Source organism: Lynx canadensis, chromosome E2 (assembly GCF_007474595.2).
Source record: "Lynx canadensis isolate LIC74 chromosome E2, mLynCan4.pri.v2, whole genome shotgun sequence".
In the NCBI taxonomy this organism is placed as follows: Eukaryota; Metazoa; Chordata; class Mammalia; order Carnivora; family Felidae; genus Lynx; species Lynx canadensis.
Window position 1 is genome coordinate 13,544,141 of NC_044317.1, and position 19,090 is coordinate 13,563,230.

The 19,090-nt window shown below is 44.9% G+C and overlaps 1 protein-coding gene across 4 annotated transcripts in view; it reads right to left on the reverse strand.

The window, feature by feature from the left end:
* The window catches only part of HYDIN (HYDIN axonemal central pair apparatus protein), a 378,288-nt gene that overhangs the window by 142,584 nt on the left and 216,614 nt on the right, over positions 1-19,090 (reverse strand). For all 4 annotated transcript variants that reach the window (XM_032591379.1, XM_030298918.1, XM_032591380.1 and 1 more), the window contains exon 23: positions 15,855-16,168. In XM_032591379.1, the coding sequence (XP_032447270.1) occupies positions 15,855-16,168 (314 nt within the window). The remainder of the gene's footprint in view (positions 1-15,854; positions 16,169-19,090) is intronic.

Here is a 19,090-nt window from a genome sequence, read left to right on the forward strand (position 1 = left end):
TATTGGGGTGGAGGGTGGAGAGCTAGGATTTCTTAGGCTCACTCTGTACTGGTGAACTTAAAACATAAGAGTAGGAATTTAAAGTGCAGGGAAGAGAAGAGACAAGTGGCCCAAATGGTCAGTTATTGAAATCAACCAAGATTTCTACATCGAAGGAATGTCAGTGCGCCAGGTGGTCCGGCTCCTTATCTAGTTGTATGGCTGGCAAAGTGCCTCTTTGACACGGATGCCTCGGCAGGCAAAACTTAAGTCAGGCACTTGCATTACAAAAAAAAAAAAAGAAAAAGAAAAAACAACCACGGGGCAGTCAGAGTTTACACCGTACCTCCACCTCCACCCCCCCGCGGTTCCCATTCCCTAAGATCTTGGGAGAAGAGTGCAAAAGCTGTTTTCACTTTCTTTTTTTTTTAATATGAAATTTATTGTCAAATTGGTTTCCATACAACACCCAGTGCTCATCCCAACAGGTGCCCTCCTCAATGCCCATCACCCACCCTCCCCTCCCTCCCACCCCCCATCAACCCTCAGTTTGTTCTCAGTTTTTAAGAGTCAGTTTCTTTTTTTTTTTTTTTTTTTTAATTTTTTTTTTTTCAACGTTTATTTATTTTTGGGACAGAGAGAGACAGAGCATGAACGGGGGAGGGGCAGAGAGAGAGGGAGACACAGAATCAGAAACAGGCTCCAGGCTCTGAGCCATCAGCCCAGAGCCCGACGCGGGGCTCGAACTCACGGACCTCGAGATCGTGACCTGGCTGAAGTCGGACGCTTAACCGACTGCGCCACCCAGGCGCCCCTAAGAGTCAGTTTCTTGCATCAGCCTCCATTTGGCTTATTCCAGGACAGATGTCTCTGGATGACATTACCTTAGATTGAAACCACATCATTCTGGGCTGAGGACCCATGTTGGGCTGGGTGCTGGGAAGCACATTAAAATAAAGGTTCCTGAACCCCATTCTTGGGTAAATTCTGATTTGGCAGGACTCAGAGGGCCCAGGAATTAGGTTTTTCACAGCCTTACCAGGTGATTCCAATATGCAGCCAGCTTTCAGACCCATGGTGGGTAGCAATGGCAACAATTTGGCTAAGGACTGGAGCTGATAATTAATATGAGGCTATCACTCAGCCGCACCAGCTAGGGACAGTGCAGATCAGCAGAGGATAATTCAAGGCACTCATTAAATCACCCCAGGTCAGCAGAGATGCCTGGGGAGACTCTGCCAGAGTTGCCCCACACAATAGCACTCTCTCATCCAACATGTGCACACCCCTGGGATGTTGTGCTGAGCAGAAAAAAAAAAAAGCATATGGGAATATCTGTAAAGGAAAAATTCAAAGTGGCAGTGTGTCTGTAGACCTGAGGAAAAACAAAACCTCGGGTGATAATGATACCTGGACAAGTGGAAGTGAGAGGTCTCTGGAAACAAAGGATACTGGGAAGGCAGCCCCACTGCTAACAGACCTTCAGCCACAGGGGACAGTGAAACCTCTGTCATAATGAAAGCTTTAATTTATCATTTAAAAAAAAAAAAACAAAACCTGTTCCAAACAATTGAAATAGAATGTTGGCAGTTTTATTTTTCGATCAGATTTCATTTTAGCCTCAGGAACAGATGATGGCTTTCCCATTATGCTGACCCAAACAGGATTAGAATCAGTTATTTTTAAAAGAGAATATGTAGCAAATAAGGAAAAGCAATACTGCTCCGGTTCCAGAGCTACCCATATCAGAATCGCTGGAGGACCCAGGAGAGAAACCCTGCCTTTAGCTGTGACAGATCACATGAATGCCACACACCGTCCATCAGCCACACTGGTTTGGGCTCAGCAACTCCCCTCTTCATGTTTTATTTTCCACTCCTGGGTGAGTTAGGATCAATACACTTTTTTTTTTTTTTTTTTTTTTTTTTTTTGCGTTGCAAATTTAAAAAGTCCACCAGGCTTATTTGCTGTTCTCCCTTCCCTGGAAGTAGGGCTGCATTATAATAACCCACCGCCGCCCCCCAACATGCTTGTGTTTCAGTTAAGATTTTGTGCTTGGTTCAGATGATATTTGGAGATGGAATGGTGTATGCTGGCCACCTGCTGCCGTGAGGTCTCTGGGGGGTGAGGACAGCCTCATAGTAGACATACAATGACTTCTAAATCAATGATTTGTTGGACCTGGAATCCGGGAGTGTCCATACAAAGGGTGAAAACCACCACTGGCTGGGGGAAAATGGTTTGTTTTGTTTGGCTCTTACGCTGTTTTATATATTTAAATTATCGACCGTAGCAGTTGCTGTTGGCACACACTGTTTAGATCTCCTTCACCAGGATGACGCACCCCTCACTGGCTGCTGTGGGTGTTGGTTGCATCTTTCTCCAGCTGGCTCCTTGTCAGTTGCCTCCCCTGCCCTGAGCTCCCCAGGAGGTGGTGCCCTCCCTCCCATAGTGTGTGAACAGCAAGCCAGGATGGCTAGATGAGGGTGAGGACTCTGAGTGGGACAAACTCTCAGGCAATTAATAACTCTAGAGCTCCCCATGGGCTCAGACAGATCTCCTCGTTTCCCCCCTTGCCCTATCTCATTTTTCTTACTCTCTTACAGTTTTCCCCCCACCGAGACCTCCATCAATAAATCACCTGCCCAAGAATCACCATCTCAGCCTCTGTTTCTAGGGAGACCACTGCAGCATTCTATGATTCCAAAGATAAGAAAGCCAAATCTTGCTTCAAGGGACTCAGAGGCCAGTGGATCAGAGTCAGAGACAAATGCTCCAACAGCAAGACTTGCAGAGTACACAATGGTTCAGTTCAAGGCCAAGGGGTCAGACGGCCTGGGTTTGAACTCTGGCTTCCCCATTCACACACTATGTGACCTGGGTATTGTGTTAGTGATAGAGCCCTCCTCATCTGATTGAGGCTTAATACATGGAACAGACCCAGCAGGGAGCCTAGGTCATGGTAAATGTCCAGTGCAGGTGAGCTGCTCTTGTGCTGGGGCTGGTGGCAAACACTTTCCTTGTTGGACTTCAGATGAATTCCCTCCCTGCCTCCCTCACTCCCTTCCTCTTACTCCACTCCTCACAAACCTGCTCCAGATTAGATCAGCCCCTGTTTTCTATTTCTAAATGGAGCAGATTATAATCACTGCTTTACCTCGACTTAAAAGTAGGCAAGCCCCTTTGGGCACAAAGTCCCAGGCACCTTTCCTTATCTATTGCCTGGCTGTGTGGTCTTACACTTGCTGAAACTCCCACACTGGGAAGCAAACGACAGATGGGGGCTGGCTCAGTGCACTCCCTGCCAGATCGTTCCAGTTCTGCCACAGGAGAAAGGGAAACAAACCGCAGACACATACCCATTATGAAAGACAGCTTGGCTTAGCCCTTTGACTTTATTATGTCCCAGAAGGATTCGAACCTGTCACCTGTGCTAAGGGAAAAGTTGGTGGAACATAACTGAGAAGCTGAAACTCAAGTTGCTCAGAACTCAGGGGGTGAAATCATATTTTTATCAAAAGAATTTGCAATTGGAGCTTCTAGAATAGTGGTTCCCCTGCAGCTGTCCATGGAATCACCTATGGAACTCTAAGAACTGATGCCTGAGCCCCAACTGCAGAGATTCTGATTTACTTGGAATCAAGATATTTAAAAGCTTCCAACATGATTCTAATGTGCTTTCAAGGCTGAGAACCACTGATTAAAAAGGTGGTGGCAAGAAGGTAGGGAAAGTAGTGGTAAAACAAAAGCCCTGCTACGGTCCAAATGTTTGTGTCCCTTCAGATTTCATATGTTGGGATCCTAACCCATGAGGTGATGGTATTAGGAGGAGGGACCTTTGAGAGGCGATCAGGTCATGAGGGCTGAGCCCCCATGACTGGGATTAGTGACCTTCTAAAGGACAGCCCAGACAACTAGCTGGGTCTTTCCACCTGTGAGCACATGGCAAAACACACCATCTGTGAAACACGAAGCAGTTCTCACCAGACACCAAGTCTGTCTGTGCCATCATCTGGACTTCTCAGCCTCCGGAAGTGTGAGAGATGGATGTGTGCTGCTTGTACGCCGGCCAATCTCTGCTATTTTGTTACAGCAGTCCAAACAGACTAAAACATGTCCTAATTAAGTAACTGCAGCCAACACTACTCAGCACTTCCTCTCTACCAGGTACCATATTAAACACTTAATAAGGACTGCCTAGCTAAATGTTCACGGCAGCTTAATGAGGCAGGTGTTGTGATGGTCCTCAGTCTTCAGGTGACAAAACTGAAGCTCAGAAAGCAAGTAAGTGGCTGAGATCAGTTCGCCTGGATCCAGAGCTAACACTATCTTAACAGCTTTGCTGGACACTCTACCTCATCAGTAGGGGCTTCTCCTTGGTTACTTCTGCCGTGCCGTGCCCATGGCAGTGACTCGCAGGCTTTTTCATTTTAAAAGTAACTGGAACCCACAACATACAATAAAGAACATACAATGTATTGTCTAGAACCTTCCTTTGGACGATGAGGGATCCATCCCAATTGTAATCAAGGTAAGGAGAAGCAAGACACAGTTGACCTTGCCTTGAAGTGACTTCCCACAAAGAGTTTTGCTGCAAGGTGCGTAGTGGAGGAATGTGTCCAGAATCTCCTTGAAGCTCTTTTCTGTGAGAAATGGCCACTTCCATCAAAGCTCCAGAAGGTGTCCCCACTGCTACATACTCTTCGAAAGACTGAACAGGTAGATAGGCTGTGAAATCTCCCTTATAATCAATCAGTTTCAAAGTCCTTTAGAAATACTTTCAAAACAGGATGGTTTTTTCAAGTTAATTTCTTTTAATGTCTGGTCTTCAGTAGATGTAGCTAGCTTTGGGGGATTTTAATTAATATGAAAACGCAGATAAATCAAATAGACTCTTTTTAAGAATCAGATCACTAAATGAACCAAGCAGACATAACCCTAATTCAGGTTAGGTTCAAATATGCACTGATGCTTTCCACTGATTTCTTTAGAAGCCAGCTTAGCTCACACTGAATATCAACGTGGCTGATGCCCTCCACTGGTATTGGAGGCACTGGGAAGATGCCTTAAAAAGAATGAATCTATAATAAGGTAGCCAGAGTTCTTCTGTAACAACATAAAAGCAGGATGAAAAGTTTCATAACACTCAGAATTGAAATGAAAAAACAGCTCAGTTCATTTCTCTATGGGATAACAGACACGGTATCTCATGAAATTGTACTGACCCATTGCAAACAGAAGGAGACAATATGATCCTTAATGGTGATCACCTTTAAATTAAATATGAAAAGAGCAAAAGGCCCACCCTCTTCGAAGGTCTCCTTCGAAGGCTTGGCCTTGATCTCTTGCAGGTCCACTACAAAAGCAGGAACTTGTTTCTGGAAGCCTAGACTTGAGAGATGGCCATAGTCCTCCCACCATTCCTAGAGGCTAATCTGACCCCCTGGTCAGGTAAATTAGCTGGCCCATCACAGCAGGAGAGAAGATTCTAGATGGATGGGCTGTGGAAAGCCTGATGAGGGAGGCCCCTGAGGCTTCTAGAGGCATCAGCACGGAGTATAAGCAGGTCAGCTAGAGGCCAACCTCACAGTGTTCTCTTTCACAAAGGGCTTCAAATTTACTAAGAATGTGGTATTTATAATGGATGTGATGCAACATGCATTTTATTATTATAAAATTTGGAAATTTGGCCACAGACATGTATAAAGAAAAGCCACAAGGAGAAGACAGTCATCTCCAAGCCAAGAAGAAGGCCTAGAACAGATTCTTCCCTCATACTCCATAGAAGGAACTAACCCTTTCAACCCTTTGATCTCAGGATTCTAGCTTCCAGAACTTAAAAAAAAAAATTTCTGTTGTTAAGCCTCCCAGTCTGAGGTAAAGTAGCAAACTAGTACATTATAGGAAACTAACATGAACATTCAATGTTCCTTGGAACTTTACCTGTAGGAATTTCTGTTAGCTCATTCATACCTAGAAATTAAAAAAAAAAAAAAAAAAAAAAAAAAAAAAAAAAAAATATATATATATATATATATATATATATATATATATATATAGGCATTTTAGCTCATCCTATTCCTGGAAGTGGAACTGTTTCTCTGCCATTTAAAAACAAATTCCCTTGGGGCGCCTGGGTGGCGCAGTCGGTTAAGCGTCCGACTTCAGCCAGGTCACGATCTCGCGGTCCGTGAGTTCGAGCCCCGCGTCAGGCTCTGGGCTGATGGCTCAGAGCCTGGAGCCTGTTTCCGATTCTGTGTCTCCCTCTCTCTCTGCCCCTCCCCCGTTCATGCTCTGTCTCTCTCTGTCCCAAAAATAAAAAAAAATAAAAAAAAAAATTCCCTTTTCTTGGTTTAGGTGGCCACTTTCTTCTTTCTCAGCCTTCCTTGCTGAGTCCTCTAATTTTGCCTACTCTTCAAAGTCCCCTTCTTGGTACTCCTAGAATCAAAGAACGCTGACATGAGAAAGCACATTATCCTGATATCCCCAGCACCTCATCTGCAAAGTGAAAAGAGTAGCCTGAGGAAGACAAAACCGCATATCCGCCAAACTTCTTACATGTTGTCATTGGACCAAGAAGAACTCAGATTTCCATCTTCCTGTTTGCCATCCCTAGTCCTGCCAGAAGTTCTTAAATGAACAGAGGCGGCTAAGGTCCAGCCGTAATGCATTGTAAGGAGCTAAGTTTCTATGACAGAGATTCACAAATCTGTTACTTAAAAAAAAATCCATCCCTCAGGTCCTGTTTACTGGAAACTATTTCTGTTGTTGACCTGGTGTCACGCAGCACCTGCTACTCACCAGGTTGTGCTGAAGGAGCCCAATTAATTTTCTACATTGATTCTTGCTTTATGGCCAGGGAGGGAGGGCGGGAAGGCAAATATTCACAGAGCTTTATTGCAATCTTGTCTGGACCCAGACCCTCTTTCTCCTTCTACCAGCAAATCTGTACTGTTTCTCTTCTCACCCACCAGCACTATCACTTATCTAGTTCCTTGAACTGAAAATTCAGGCACCGACCTTGATATACCCTTCTCTTCCCCCTCATATCCAGCCCCTCGGCAAGTCCCATTCGGTCCTCCTCTAAAATACCTCCCACCTGGCTACCGACCACAGCAGTTCTCAGGTTACCACAGTCCTTGGGACAGCACCTTTATACATTTACCTCATTTTTGGGATCTCACTCGTCAGTTTCTCCTTTCCATTCTTTCTCCAAAGCAAACCCAACAGCTACTCCAACTTGACTGCTGTCAAGCTCTGTTGTTACTTCTTGCTCAGGCCAACCTGATTCTTAAAGGCCAAAATGGTATCCTTCAAACAGTTAAAAAGTCTAAGCAAAAGGTTTTAAAGTGAGGTTCTGCAATGATTCTCTGGTTGCAAACTGTGAAGTACGAGAAGGAAGAACCAGCTGAGTTTGGAGCCCTCGCTTCTGAAGCGCCGGGAGGTGGCTTGGCCCCACAAGATGCCTCTCCACTTCTCAGCACATGTGTTTTCCCACATATGTCCCTTCAGAGTCTTGGATGGTGAGTGGGGATGAGAGCATGCAAGAATGAATTGGACAAATACTAAACCATGACCACGACCACCTGCCATCACCAGTGGTTTATCAATTTGTAGGGACAGGGAAGGGTCTCATTTATGTCCGCAGTATCCACAGTACCTAGCACAATGTTTGGATGGAGTATTCACAAAAGGCTAATTTAAATGAAAGATGGATATACAGTAATAAAATATAGAGAAACGTGCGTTTTCATATGTCAGCAGAAGGTAGTGGTTAAGGCAGGGGCTTTGCTGTCAGCGCACACGTGGCAGGTTGGATCCGTTGCGTGGGCTCAGTTTCAAGGGGAGATGTTAATACTTAACAGGATTGTTGTAGAACATGAGCTAAGAGACATAATGGGGTTAGAATTGTGCCTGGCACATGATAAGCACACAATTATGGTTATTTCTATGGTCAAAATTACAGAATCTTTCTCTCATGCTCCTAATATTATCTCTTTATTGGAGATATGGCCTTACACCATTGTCTACAGGAGGTAATTCCTACTTCAGACATATTTTGCTCTGGGAAGCTGTTGAAAGCGGTTTTTCTCATAGTAAAGATGTGGATTTGTTCACCGTATTGGTGGTCTAATCCTAACGTTTCAAAGATGCGGACATTATATTTCATGTGAAAAATCAATGCTGCAGAACGAGAAAATGTGAAGGTACCCATGAAGCTGGTGCCCTGTGCTCCATGGTGACAGGGTGGCGGTGCTGGGAATAGGTGCAAAGGTCTCATCATGAGTTGTTTTCCAATGTCTGAGGGTCCTATCAGCTTATCATGTCCCTGGGGCACTGGTAAGGTCCCTCAAACAGCTTTCCAAGCAGCTGGTGCCTATTTCATAATTAGATGCTCATGTCTTTGGCTTGGGATTTGTAATAGAAACACGCTGTTCTTACCATTGTGCTGGGCATCTTTGCTCTGTGCTACTGGGGATCCAGGCTCCCTTTCTCTGCTCAGGTGCCTTACATTTCCCTCTGGCAATTAGTCTATCTCTAACTTTCAGCCTAGTCCAGGGGCAGCACTGGGTTCCCCAGGCCTTAGTGGAGGGACGGACACGGGAACCAACCAGAGCCAGTGAGCTGTAGCCAAACATTTGCCAGGGCTTATTCAGAGAAAAGCCTCTACCTTTTTCCTCCGGACTTGAACCTGGCATATGAAAGCTGGAGCTGCTGGAGCTTCTAAGTCATCTTGCAACAGTGTGTGCAGAACCTGCCTGAGAATGGAGCCGACACAGCAGAGGACAGAGCGAAGAGACAGTGGGGGAGGTACGAGGCACAGCTGACACTGCCTGACCTTGGGTCGAGCTGTGCCTGAAACCCACACCTAGACACTTTCTGTGACATGAGCCAGTGCGTTCTATTTTTTTATATGTTAGTTTGAGTCATGTTTGCTATAAACTAGAACCAAAACCTCCTTATGGTATTATAAAGTCATCAGTATTGAAAATCCATTTTACCTTTTAAAAAAGCCAATCTGGCCTGGCAGAGAGTGAAGAGAGCATGAGAACTTGGTGCTGGCAGAGTCAGGGCATCTGGTAGGTTGACTGATGGGCATCCTCCACATGTCCCTGTTTGAAGCCCCACAGCCTGGGAACGTTTCCTTATACAGCAAAAAGGACTTTGCAGATGTGAGTAAGTTAAGGTCTTGCAATGGGGGAGATGCATCTGGGTGAGACCCATGATATGATCACAAGTGTCCTTACAAGAAGGCGGCAGAGAGTGATACTACTGCAGAGAATGGAGAGAGGGATGTGGCCATCTCAGTGGAGAGAGAGATGGGAGGACACTATGCTGTGGGCTTTGAGGAAGGAGGAAGGGGCCAGGAGCCAAGGCATGCCAGGAATGCAGCTCCAGAAGCTGAGAAAGGCAAGAATGGGGACTTTCCTATATTTTCCCTAGAGCCTCTGGAGGGAGTAGAGGGAGCGTGTGGCCCTGTCCACACTTGACTTAGGCCCAGTGAAATGGATTCAGACTCTGGACCTCCAGAACTAGAAGAGAATAAATTCTCGTTGTTTTAAGCCACCCAGTTTACAGTGATTTGTCACGTAATAAGAAACCTAATACGGGGGAGGGGGATGGCCCTCATTCCCACTGGATTCATTCTTTGGGTTGTGAAATCGTCATTTTAGCTCAGACACACACAGGAGAGAGTTAAGGAAGACAGGGACCTGGAGGGGCTTAGAGCCTGACTCGCCATTGTGCCCAAGGCCATTTGTGCCCACTGCTTCTGTTCCCACTCTGGGACTTCTTCTCTGTCACCAGAGTTGCGTTTCCTCTAGTGCCAGGGTTCCATGCTTGCTTGGTTTTATCTCTTATCCAAACTCCTCTGGGAGGTGCAAAAAGAAAAAAATGTGTGAGTGCAGGAAATTAAAGCCTCCTGAGGCCTGCGGGGCCAGTGGGGAACAGAGAGGGAGATTTACAGAAGGGACCAACGCTTAGGCCAGCGAGAGGCACCTGCCACCCTCAGACTTCAGGCTTCAGACCAATTTCGGGAGAAAATGTCTCAGAGCCACCTCTGGGATGCTTCTTCTCCGACATGGCCTGGTATTAACATTTAATTAATGAACATTAACATTAGGCTTCTCAGTTTCCTCCATAAAGGAATGTCTGTAAGAGCCTGGCATTCGCTGAGCATGTATTACATGACAGGGACCATACCGAGAGCTCTGCAGGTAGGCGAGTCCAAGGTCACATGGGGCAGGCAGCTGAGCGGGAGGCTGCCTCAGAGTCCTCTTGGCCAGGCTGCCAGGCTCTTGGCCAGCACACTGAGCCGCTTGGGACAGCTGGATGCAAGGATACCCAGGGCCTGCCTCCATGCAATCAATAAAGCCGGTTTCCTTTCTAAAGAAAACTGAAGAACCTGGCTGTAGGGAGGAGGGGCGGGGAGGACAAGGAGGTGTGCCAAGCCATCCAGCTTCGGCCTTGGTGGATGCAGCCTGGTGTAGGAAAGGATTTTCTACCTCTTGTCAGAAAGCACCTTCACCTGGTGTCTGAGGGACCAATAGCGCCAAGACTTTAGCGTCCCAGGGAGTGTTTCACTTAGCAGCACTTGGTATGAGGGAATGCAGGAGACAAAGGAACCCTCTGAAAACCCAAAAACAGTCACTAGTTTCATATTTTCCTTTTTATCTCAGAGACATGCACTTTATAGACACATCTCATTTAATCCTCATGACAGCTCTTTTAGGTGTCCATGTTATCTGCATTTCTTCATAAACCAGAGCACAGGATCCTGTGGCCAGGAGGACAGAGCCCGGATTCTAACCAGCCATGTTCAACACCACAGCCCAGGACCTCAACTACCACTAACATATCATGTCTTAGAAAAAAAAAAGTTCCAATGAGCCTGGTGGCTCAGTCAGTTGAGTGTCTGACTTAGGCTTAGGTCATGATCTCGCGGTTGGTGAGCTCGAGCCCCACCTGGGGCTTGGGTCAGCACAGAGCCCGCTTCAGATCCCTCTCTCTCTGCCTCTTCCCACCCCTCTCAAAAATAAACATTTAAAAAAAGTTCCATTTTTGAGGCAAAAGAAATTAAAGAATGATGAAGAGACAAATGGAAGCATCCAGAAATGAGGCTTCCCCTACCTTCCCTCCAGTCCTTCCACCCTCTTCTTCCAATCACAGTGTGGGACAACTGACGCTCATCACAGAAAAATCAATGTGAGATCAACACGTGCTCCTTTGTTGCAGGGCTGGGCTCCCTTAGGCCCCTGTATTCAATTTATCTATAATAAGATTTGGAAACAAAAAGGCAAAGCTGTCCTTGGAGACCACTTGGCCACGTGCTGTAAGTCCCAGCATCGCCTCAGCTTTGCGGCCCTGAGCCTGGGCAGAGATACCGGCTGGGCTAGTATCCACCAGGCTCACCCTCTGGCCTCTTAGAGGGTAAGGGCCGCTTCAGGTGCGGGCTGACCTGTGCGCCTCTTTCACACAGATGTCATGAAGCATCACATTCTCGACCAGCTGAGCAGTCATGTCGAAGAGACAGACCCAAGAAAGGGCACATTCCGGTAGTGCTGGTGGCTTCCTCATGTCATGTGTACAGCCTAGACTGTCATCTACCAAAGTCAGTCTCGAACCCAGTCACGCATCTGAACTCCCATGGATGAGCTGGCTTCTGAGACAATGACTGGCTTTCCTCTTAGGGAGTGTTTTTTTTAGCATACTTGTCCATTTTACTTCTTTCTTTGTTCTTATATGTTACACGAGGGCCAACTTGGAAAAAAAATAAGCTCAAACAAGAGAGATGCTTTAGATGGCCCAGTCAGAATTGCCTGCAAAGTCACGCGCACACACACGTGTGTATACACGTGTGTGCTCACATGGCTGATGTGTGTGTTGTGACAGGCAGGGATATTGAAAGTGTCTGGGTGTCCTCACATGCTGCCCTAATAGAAGAAAAAGAAAAGCCTCTTTTATCCTTTGTTTCTTTTACTAATGGTAAGGCTTAGGAGAATTCTAATTGGAAAAGAAAGGTTAGTGTTGGTATATCTGATAAAAGTGACCTTTAGCCACTGAATGTCTTATATTTTCCTGAGGGTCTGCAGAGAAAGCCCATCTGAAGGGCAAGTGGAGTGTTTTTTGGGGTTTTTTTTTTTTGCTATCCAAGGTGACATTTATACCTTGAACCTTTTCATTTGACAGGTGCCAAGAAGCTGACAGAAAAGAATCTTTAATCAGTTATGAAATGATTCTCCCTCACCACAAATACCCAGCAGGGAGCAGTTACAAATTAGAAAACATCCTTTGAGGACCTACTCTGTGCTGCCTACTCTGTGCTATGGGCTCTGGGATCCAGAGGTAACAGGACAGATGTGCTCCCTGGCCTCAAGGGTTTAAGAGCCAGCTAGGAAATTGGACACTGAGCCATAATGACAAGTGTGATGTGTCACGAAGGAGACGGGCTACCAGGGCCTATGCCAGGGGAGGTCATGTAGGCAAGGGTCTCGAGAGGGCTTCCCAGGGAAGAACCTGGAGCTGAGACTTGACAAGGGAGCAGGGGCTGGTGAAGTGAGGCGTGGAAGGAGCTTCCAGCAGAGACTGTGTGCTCAGATAGGAATGGGCCTGGACAGGAAAGGGGCCAGTGTGGTGAGGGCAGAGTGAAGTGAGAAGAAACTGGGGAGGAACACAGGGAAAGCCCATGCTGAGCCTTGCTGAACACAGTAAGTATTCCGTACTTCATCCTAAGAAGCATGGGTGCTGTTGAAGGCTGAAAACCAGAGCAGTGACATGTTCATCACTTGGCTACTGGCTGGATGATAGAGTCCAGTTAGGGACATCAAAATGGTCCAGGCAAGAGAGGATGGTGATAATCATCATGGAATGGGAATGAGGGGGTTATAGAAGGCAGAATAAGTAGAACTTGGTGATGGCTTTGATGGGTGAGGTCAGGGAGAGGAAGGAATCTGGATTCCTCTCAGGACAGTGATGTCATTCACAGGGGTGGGGGGCCCTGGAGGAAAGGCAGGGAGGGGGGCAGGTGGAGAGCCTGAGTTTGGCATGGGACACGTTGGACACAAGTCACATGGGAAACATCCAAGAGATGAAGAATGAGACGCCCTCGGGACTCAGCAGAGGGTCTAGGCGGAGACGGTTGGAAGCCTCAGGTGCCGGCACTAACTGCCACTGCACGGAGAGCAGGGGCCCAGGATGGAGCTCTGCAACCTACACACACTCAGTGCACCTGCTGCTGTCCCAGGGCTGAGAAGGAGGGAAAGGTCGAGGGGATAAGCAGGAAAGCAGGAGAATACAGTGGTATTCAAAGGAAGAAAGGCAAGGGTTTCGGAAGGAGGGATTGGGTAGCCATGTTGAATGAGGCTAAGAGTTATCTTCCTGGAAAAAAAAAAAAAGGCAGACTTTTTTACCTCTTGATTACAAATCTTCCTGCTGTTTCCAAGAGTCTAAACTCCTTATCCCAGCACCAGGCCTCTCACACATGACTGCCAACCTGCATCCAAGAATTCTCCTCACCAGTGAAGCCTGTGCTGTGGCCACGCTGATGGGGCCTCTGTGGACACTGGTAGATGCGTGTCATTTGCCTCTCCAGCATTCATTCTCTCATATGTCAGTTTTTGTTTGGAGATCTGCCCCCTCCCACCCCATTCAGTCCATGGGGCGCTGAGGTCACCACGGCAGCCCTTGGTGTGGGGCATGTGGCCAGGCTAATGCTGATCAGTGCTTCACCCTCCATTGACTGACTGACTTGGGGAGGGGACAGGAAATGTGACTGAGCTGGTCCGATCACAGTGAATCTCAAGACAGTTCATGTACAAAGGCTAATGTTTCTTTCCCGGAGCTCAGATCTGCGAGGATGTGGCCCCAGGAGAGCTGGCAGCCATGTGGGAACCATGGGAGAAAAGCTGACCCAAAAACTTGGCTTTAACACATGAAAGCAAAGATAAGAGATGGAGCTTTAAGCTGGGCCAGAAGCCAGAGTGAGTCTGGACTTTTGAGTTGTAGGACCCAGTGAATGTCTTTTCCTTTTCATTTTTGTTGAGGGTCATGTTTCCTGTCACTTGCAACGGAATAGAATCCACGAATCCTAACTGATATAAACATGCTGTTCCTGTTACTTAGAATGTTTCCCTGTTGCCCCATCTGAGACATTTAACTGTGCTTCTCAGCGCAGCCTTCTTGGATTCTTCTGAGCTCTCATCCCTACCTCTGTCCTTCCTCAGAGCCTGGCATTAACACATGTTCCCTGTGATTCCCCAATAGCCTCAGGCCAGGGACAACGTCTCATTCACTGTTATATCCCCGATGCCTCGTACGTTGTCCGGGGCATAAGAGTCACTTACTGGATGCTTTCTGAATGACTCTTGGAATGAATGAATGAGTGAACAAATGAATTATAAGCAAAAGTTCAATATCAAGATACAGGAAGATACTGAAGACAGGGGGAAAAATGGTTAAATAAATGCTTAACACAATGAAAAATTAAGTGCATCCTCTCCAGTCCTGGCTAAGTCCATTTTCAAAATGCCATTATTTTAATTATGGAAATGGCCTCTCAAAAATGAAAACATGTCCCTTGTGCCTCGGTAGAATAAACCCATGTAGCTATGTTACATCAGAATAACTTCAGAGAATCTGGTATTCGAAGCTCATTAGGTCAGGTTGGCTGATTTTACCCCAAACCTAAACAGTACTCGGCACCTAACGAGCAGGCTCTGTCATTCAGGCCCAGGCCCGCCTCCAGTGCCATGCTGGGTCATCATTAGATGTCTATGGAAGACATCTAGAGCAAGCTGCTGTTACTGTGGAAACAAGCCAGGGAAGGGAAAAGCTGGCTGTCATATACAAGATGAAGGTTGCATATGGGAGGTACCGACAACCCAAGGAAACAACATGAGAGGCTTCCCTATGCAGAGTGGCAGCTCGGCATTCAGGTACTGAACCCAGAGCTGTCCAAACATCCAGTAAGGAGACACAGAGGAGCCTGAATGTCCTGCTTGTGAACAAGACTTCAGACTCAGATGAAAATGTTACTAAGGCTTGACTAAAACAGCCTGTTTATATGTTTTTTAAGGAGTGTTCTCCAAATTAAGTTTGGATTTAGCTTCTAAATGAACAGAGACACTTCTAAATCCAAATACTGTGAACACAGCTTTCCTCTTTCTGCACTCACCACCTCCCACTATTTTGTACATATGTATACATCTGTATATATATGTATCATTTAGAATGAAACCCACCAAGGGGCACCTGGGTGGCTCAGTCGGTTAAGTGCCCAACTTCAGGTCATGATCTCATGGTTCATGAGTTCGAGCCCCGCGTCAGGCTCTGTGCTAACAGCTCGGAGCCTGGAGCCTGCTTTGGATTCTGTCTCTCCCTCTCTCTCTGCCCCTCCACCACTCACACTCTTTCTCTGTCTCTGAAAAATGAATAAATGTTAAAAAAAAAAGTTAAAAAAAAAAAAAGAATGAAACCCACCAAGATAGGCAGAATGTGGAGCTCCATGCAGCATTTACTCAATGTATTATCATATTCAATCCATGCTTTGGGTTTGAAATGCTTAAGACTTCATTTTTTTAGTGACACATTTCTAATGATCCAACCACTAGATTAAAAATTAAAGCAGACTTACGGATACTGCTTTGCTAATCTGGCGGTAATTGGGGCTTTCAAAGATGTTTTAGCTGCTCTTCCTGTTTGAAAATCTAGGATGAACCACGATTTGAGACCCTTTGTTCTTTCTGCCAATAATTAGTTGCCAGAACTGAACACCATGAAAGACCAGTACACAGAATCTGGGAAACCCAGTACAAAGCCCAAAGGAGAGAAATGGGAACTGCAGAAAAGAGCTATGAGGGGCAGACAGGCTGGGGTACCTTATCTGATTTTCCTCGTCGTCTACCAGGAAGAACCAGCGGAACTTCACAATCAAGGAGCTGCAATTGGTGATAGTTATATATCGGATCACCTCTGTATCATTCAGGATGCAGCCAAAATCCAGCTCCATGGTCTCAAAGCTGAGGTTGGGGTAGTTCACTTCTCCACGCAGTCTCAGGCTGTCTACTTGAGGGTGCTCTACATACTTGATTGCTAGAATTTCTTCTGCTACCCAATTGTTCAAGTCATTTCTATAGGAAGGGTCAAATTTGACCAGCAAGTTTTTTTCTCCATCAATCTCCAGTTTGATAGGCTACAAATAAGACAATTGGCAATTACCAACCTATATGATGCATTTTCAACCTGCTCCGTGGAACAGGAAAACCAAAGTTATTTATACATATTTATGGAAATACACACATACAGATGCACATATCAGTACAAATAGACTAGTATGAAATACATACACAGCCACATTTCTTTTGTCCATAATTATGTATTCACACTTAAACATAATTAAATAGCTGGTATATCTAAATCCATATGGATATCTACACTATATCGATAACTATGGATATTTTATATACATATACGCACACACATCTTTTATTGGTTGAACATGAAAGCAAGGAAAATCTGGATGGGAATCATTTGAAGGAAGAGATTTTATTTTATTTTATTATTTTTTTTTCATTTGTTGAGGAATCAAGATACCATTGCACGATTAGATTTAAATTTAATCTTAAAAATTAACCTGAAAATTTCTTTATTTGATTAGACACATATCTAAATTATAACCAGGAAATGCAAATAATATTTCCATATATTTACTGATAGACTAGAATTCTAAATTATTACAACATTGAAACAGGTTTCTTTAGAGTATATGTTTTCACTTACTTTTTTTTTAATATAATTTATTGTCAAATTGGCTTTCATACAGCACCCAGTGCTCATCCCAACAAGTGCCCTCCTCAATGCCCATCACCCACTTTCCCCTCTCCCCAACCCCCATCAACCCTCAGTTTGTTCTGAAAGAAGAGATTTTAATAATAGTTGTGAGGTTATAAGGATTGCGAGTTGCAAAAGCGAAAGTCTGCAATGAATAACTTATAAAATATTCTTAACTGAATATAAATTAGATTGTAAAATGCTCTTCCTAAACAAGTGGGAAACACTCGTGGCTTAAGAAACTTTCAAAAGGCTTTCTAAAGCCCTAGGGGAGGGGCTCTGTAGAGGGTGACCCAGAAAAGGATGGATTAGGCAATTTAATTTCTTTTCTAATGCCTGCAATTCTAACTCTTAAGCACAGTGTTATTTACTTTCTGCTGTCTTCTATTCAACTTAAAATGACACTCCCGGAAGCTTGACAGAGTTTATTCAGTAGATTATGTTTATTCTTTTCTCTCTTTGATTCAAATCCCCGTGTGTTTCTGGATGTCAAGGCCACTGGAATACCTTACCATAGAAAGCCTGGCTACGAGTTAGCTTTTTTAGGAATTGCTCAATTCCCACAGTTAATCCACAGGAAAGCCACCTCCTGGTTTTGCAGAAAGTGCCCTGAGGCAGTTGGGAGGCATGCACACAGGGATGAGTCTTTCAGAGAGTACTTCCCTCTCTGCTGAGTTTTCAGGTTCAGGTATTTAACTGTGCACTTCAGTGACATGATTAGATGGTTTCTGTTGATAAAGCCAATCACCTGATTCAAGAATCAGAGAGAGGGCAATGACTCCTCAGGCAGCTAATCCCATCTGAAAGTGTGGCCTGTGCTTGTACAGGTGGCTTGGCAGAATTTAGAACCCATTCTTGGAGACGGTAACACATGGTATTGCAATGCCTCGTATTTAAATATCTTTGAAGATTGAGTTAAACATTTCCCCCCTTTGTTGGTTTGTAGAAATGATACACATCCACAAAAATTCACATTATATATAAAAGCACGAGGAGAAGAAATTAAAAACTCAACCAAAATTTCACCATATATTATTTCTCAGAGTTAACATTTTGTAAGCATGAGTCCAGACATAATGGATGGATAAATAACATTTTTACAAAAAATGAAATTAAACTAATTTATTTTTTAAATGTTTGATTTTTTTTCTCAAAAAAAAAAAAACTTGAAAAAATATTCTTACACAGAGATAATAATCCTAAAACCATAAACTCTGGAGCCAGACTTCTTGGGTCAAAATCCAGCCTCTGTCATTTACCAGCTCTGTGAATGTCAGCAACACTGCTTAGCCTTCCTAGCCCTGGGTGACTCTCTCTCTCAAAACTCTGTAGCCATTGCTGCATTGTCATCTGGCACTAAGTATTACGGTGGAGAAGTCAAAGTTAGTCTAAACTCTTCCCTTGATGGATCGGTCCCTTCTTTTCTGCATAGAGGCCATAGAATTTTTGGATTACCAATAAGACCAGTAATTTCACCAAGATATGACTCACTGTTGGATATTCCATAACATTTTGTCCCAAGACAAGGTATGGCGTTGCTTTTAAAAATCTAAGCCTCTTGGGGCGCCTGGGTGGCTCAGTCGGTTAAGCGTCCGACTTCAGCCAGGTCACGATCTCGCGGTCCGTGAGTTCGAGCCCCGCATCAGGCTCTGGGCTGATGGCTCGGAGCCTGGAGCCTGTTTCCGATTCTGTGTCTCCCTCTCTCTCTGCCCCTCCCCCGTTCATGCTCTGTCTCTCTCTGTCCCAAAAATAAATAAACGTTGAAAAAAAAAAAATTAAAAAAAAAAAAAATCTAAGCCTTTTATCCAAGCCAAATAGTTCCCTGCCCCTGAGGCACCAGGGTTACAAGTGTATTGCTTATCCTTGTGGAGATAATGTATGGATAAAAAAAAAATCACATTCATATATGTATTTAAAATTTTTGTATACACATGATAGTACACTGTGCACTCTTGTTCTGCAATTTGCTTTTTTCACTGGGAGATCACTCAGTGCATGTGGAGCTGCATTTTATTCCATCATATAATTCCGCCATCATTGATTTAACCAATCTCCTACTGATGGATATTGGCTCCCAATCTTTGGCTCTTATAATCACTGTTACAATGAATACCCTTGTCTATATGTTGAATATTGTGTCTATATCTGAAGGGTAAATTTCTAGCAGAAGAATAACTCGGTCAAAGGGTATGGACATTTGAAATTTTCATAGCTGTAGCCATTTTGCCTTCCAATGTATACTTCCCCAACGCTGTGGGGGTGCCTATTTCTACATGCCCCTCCA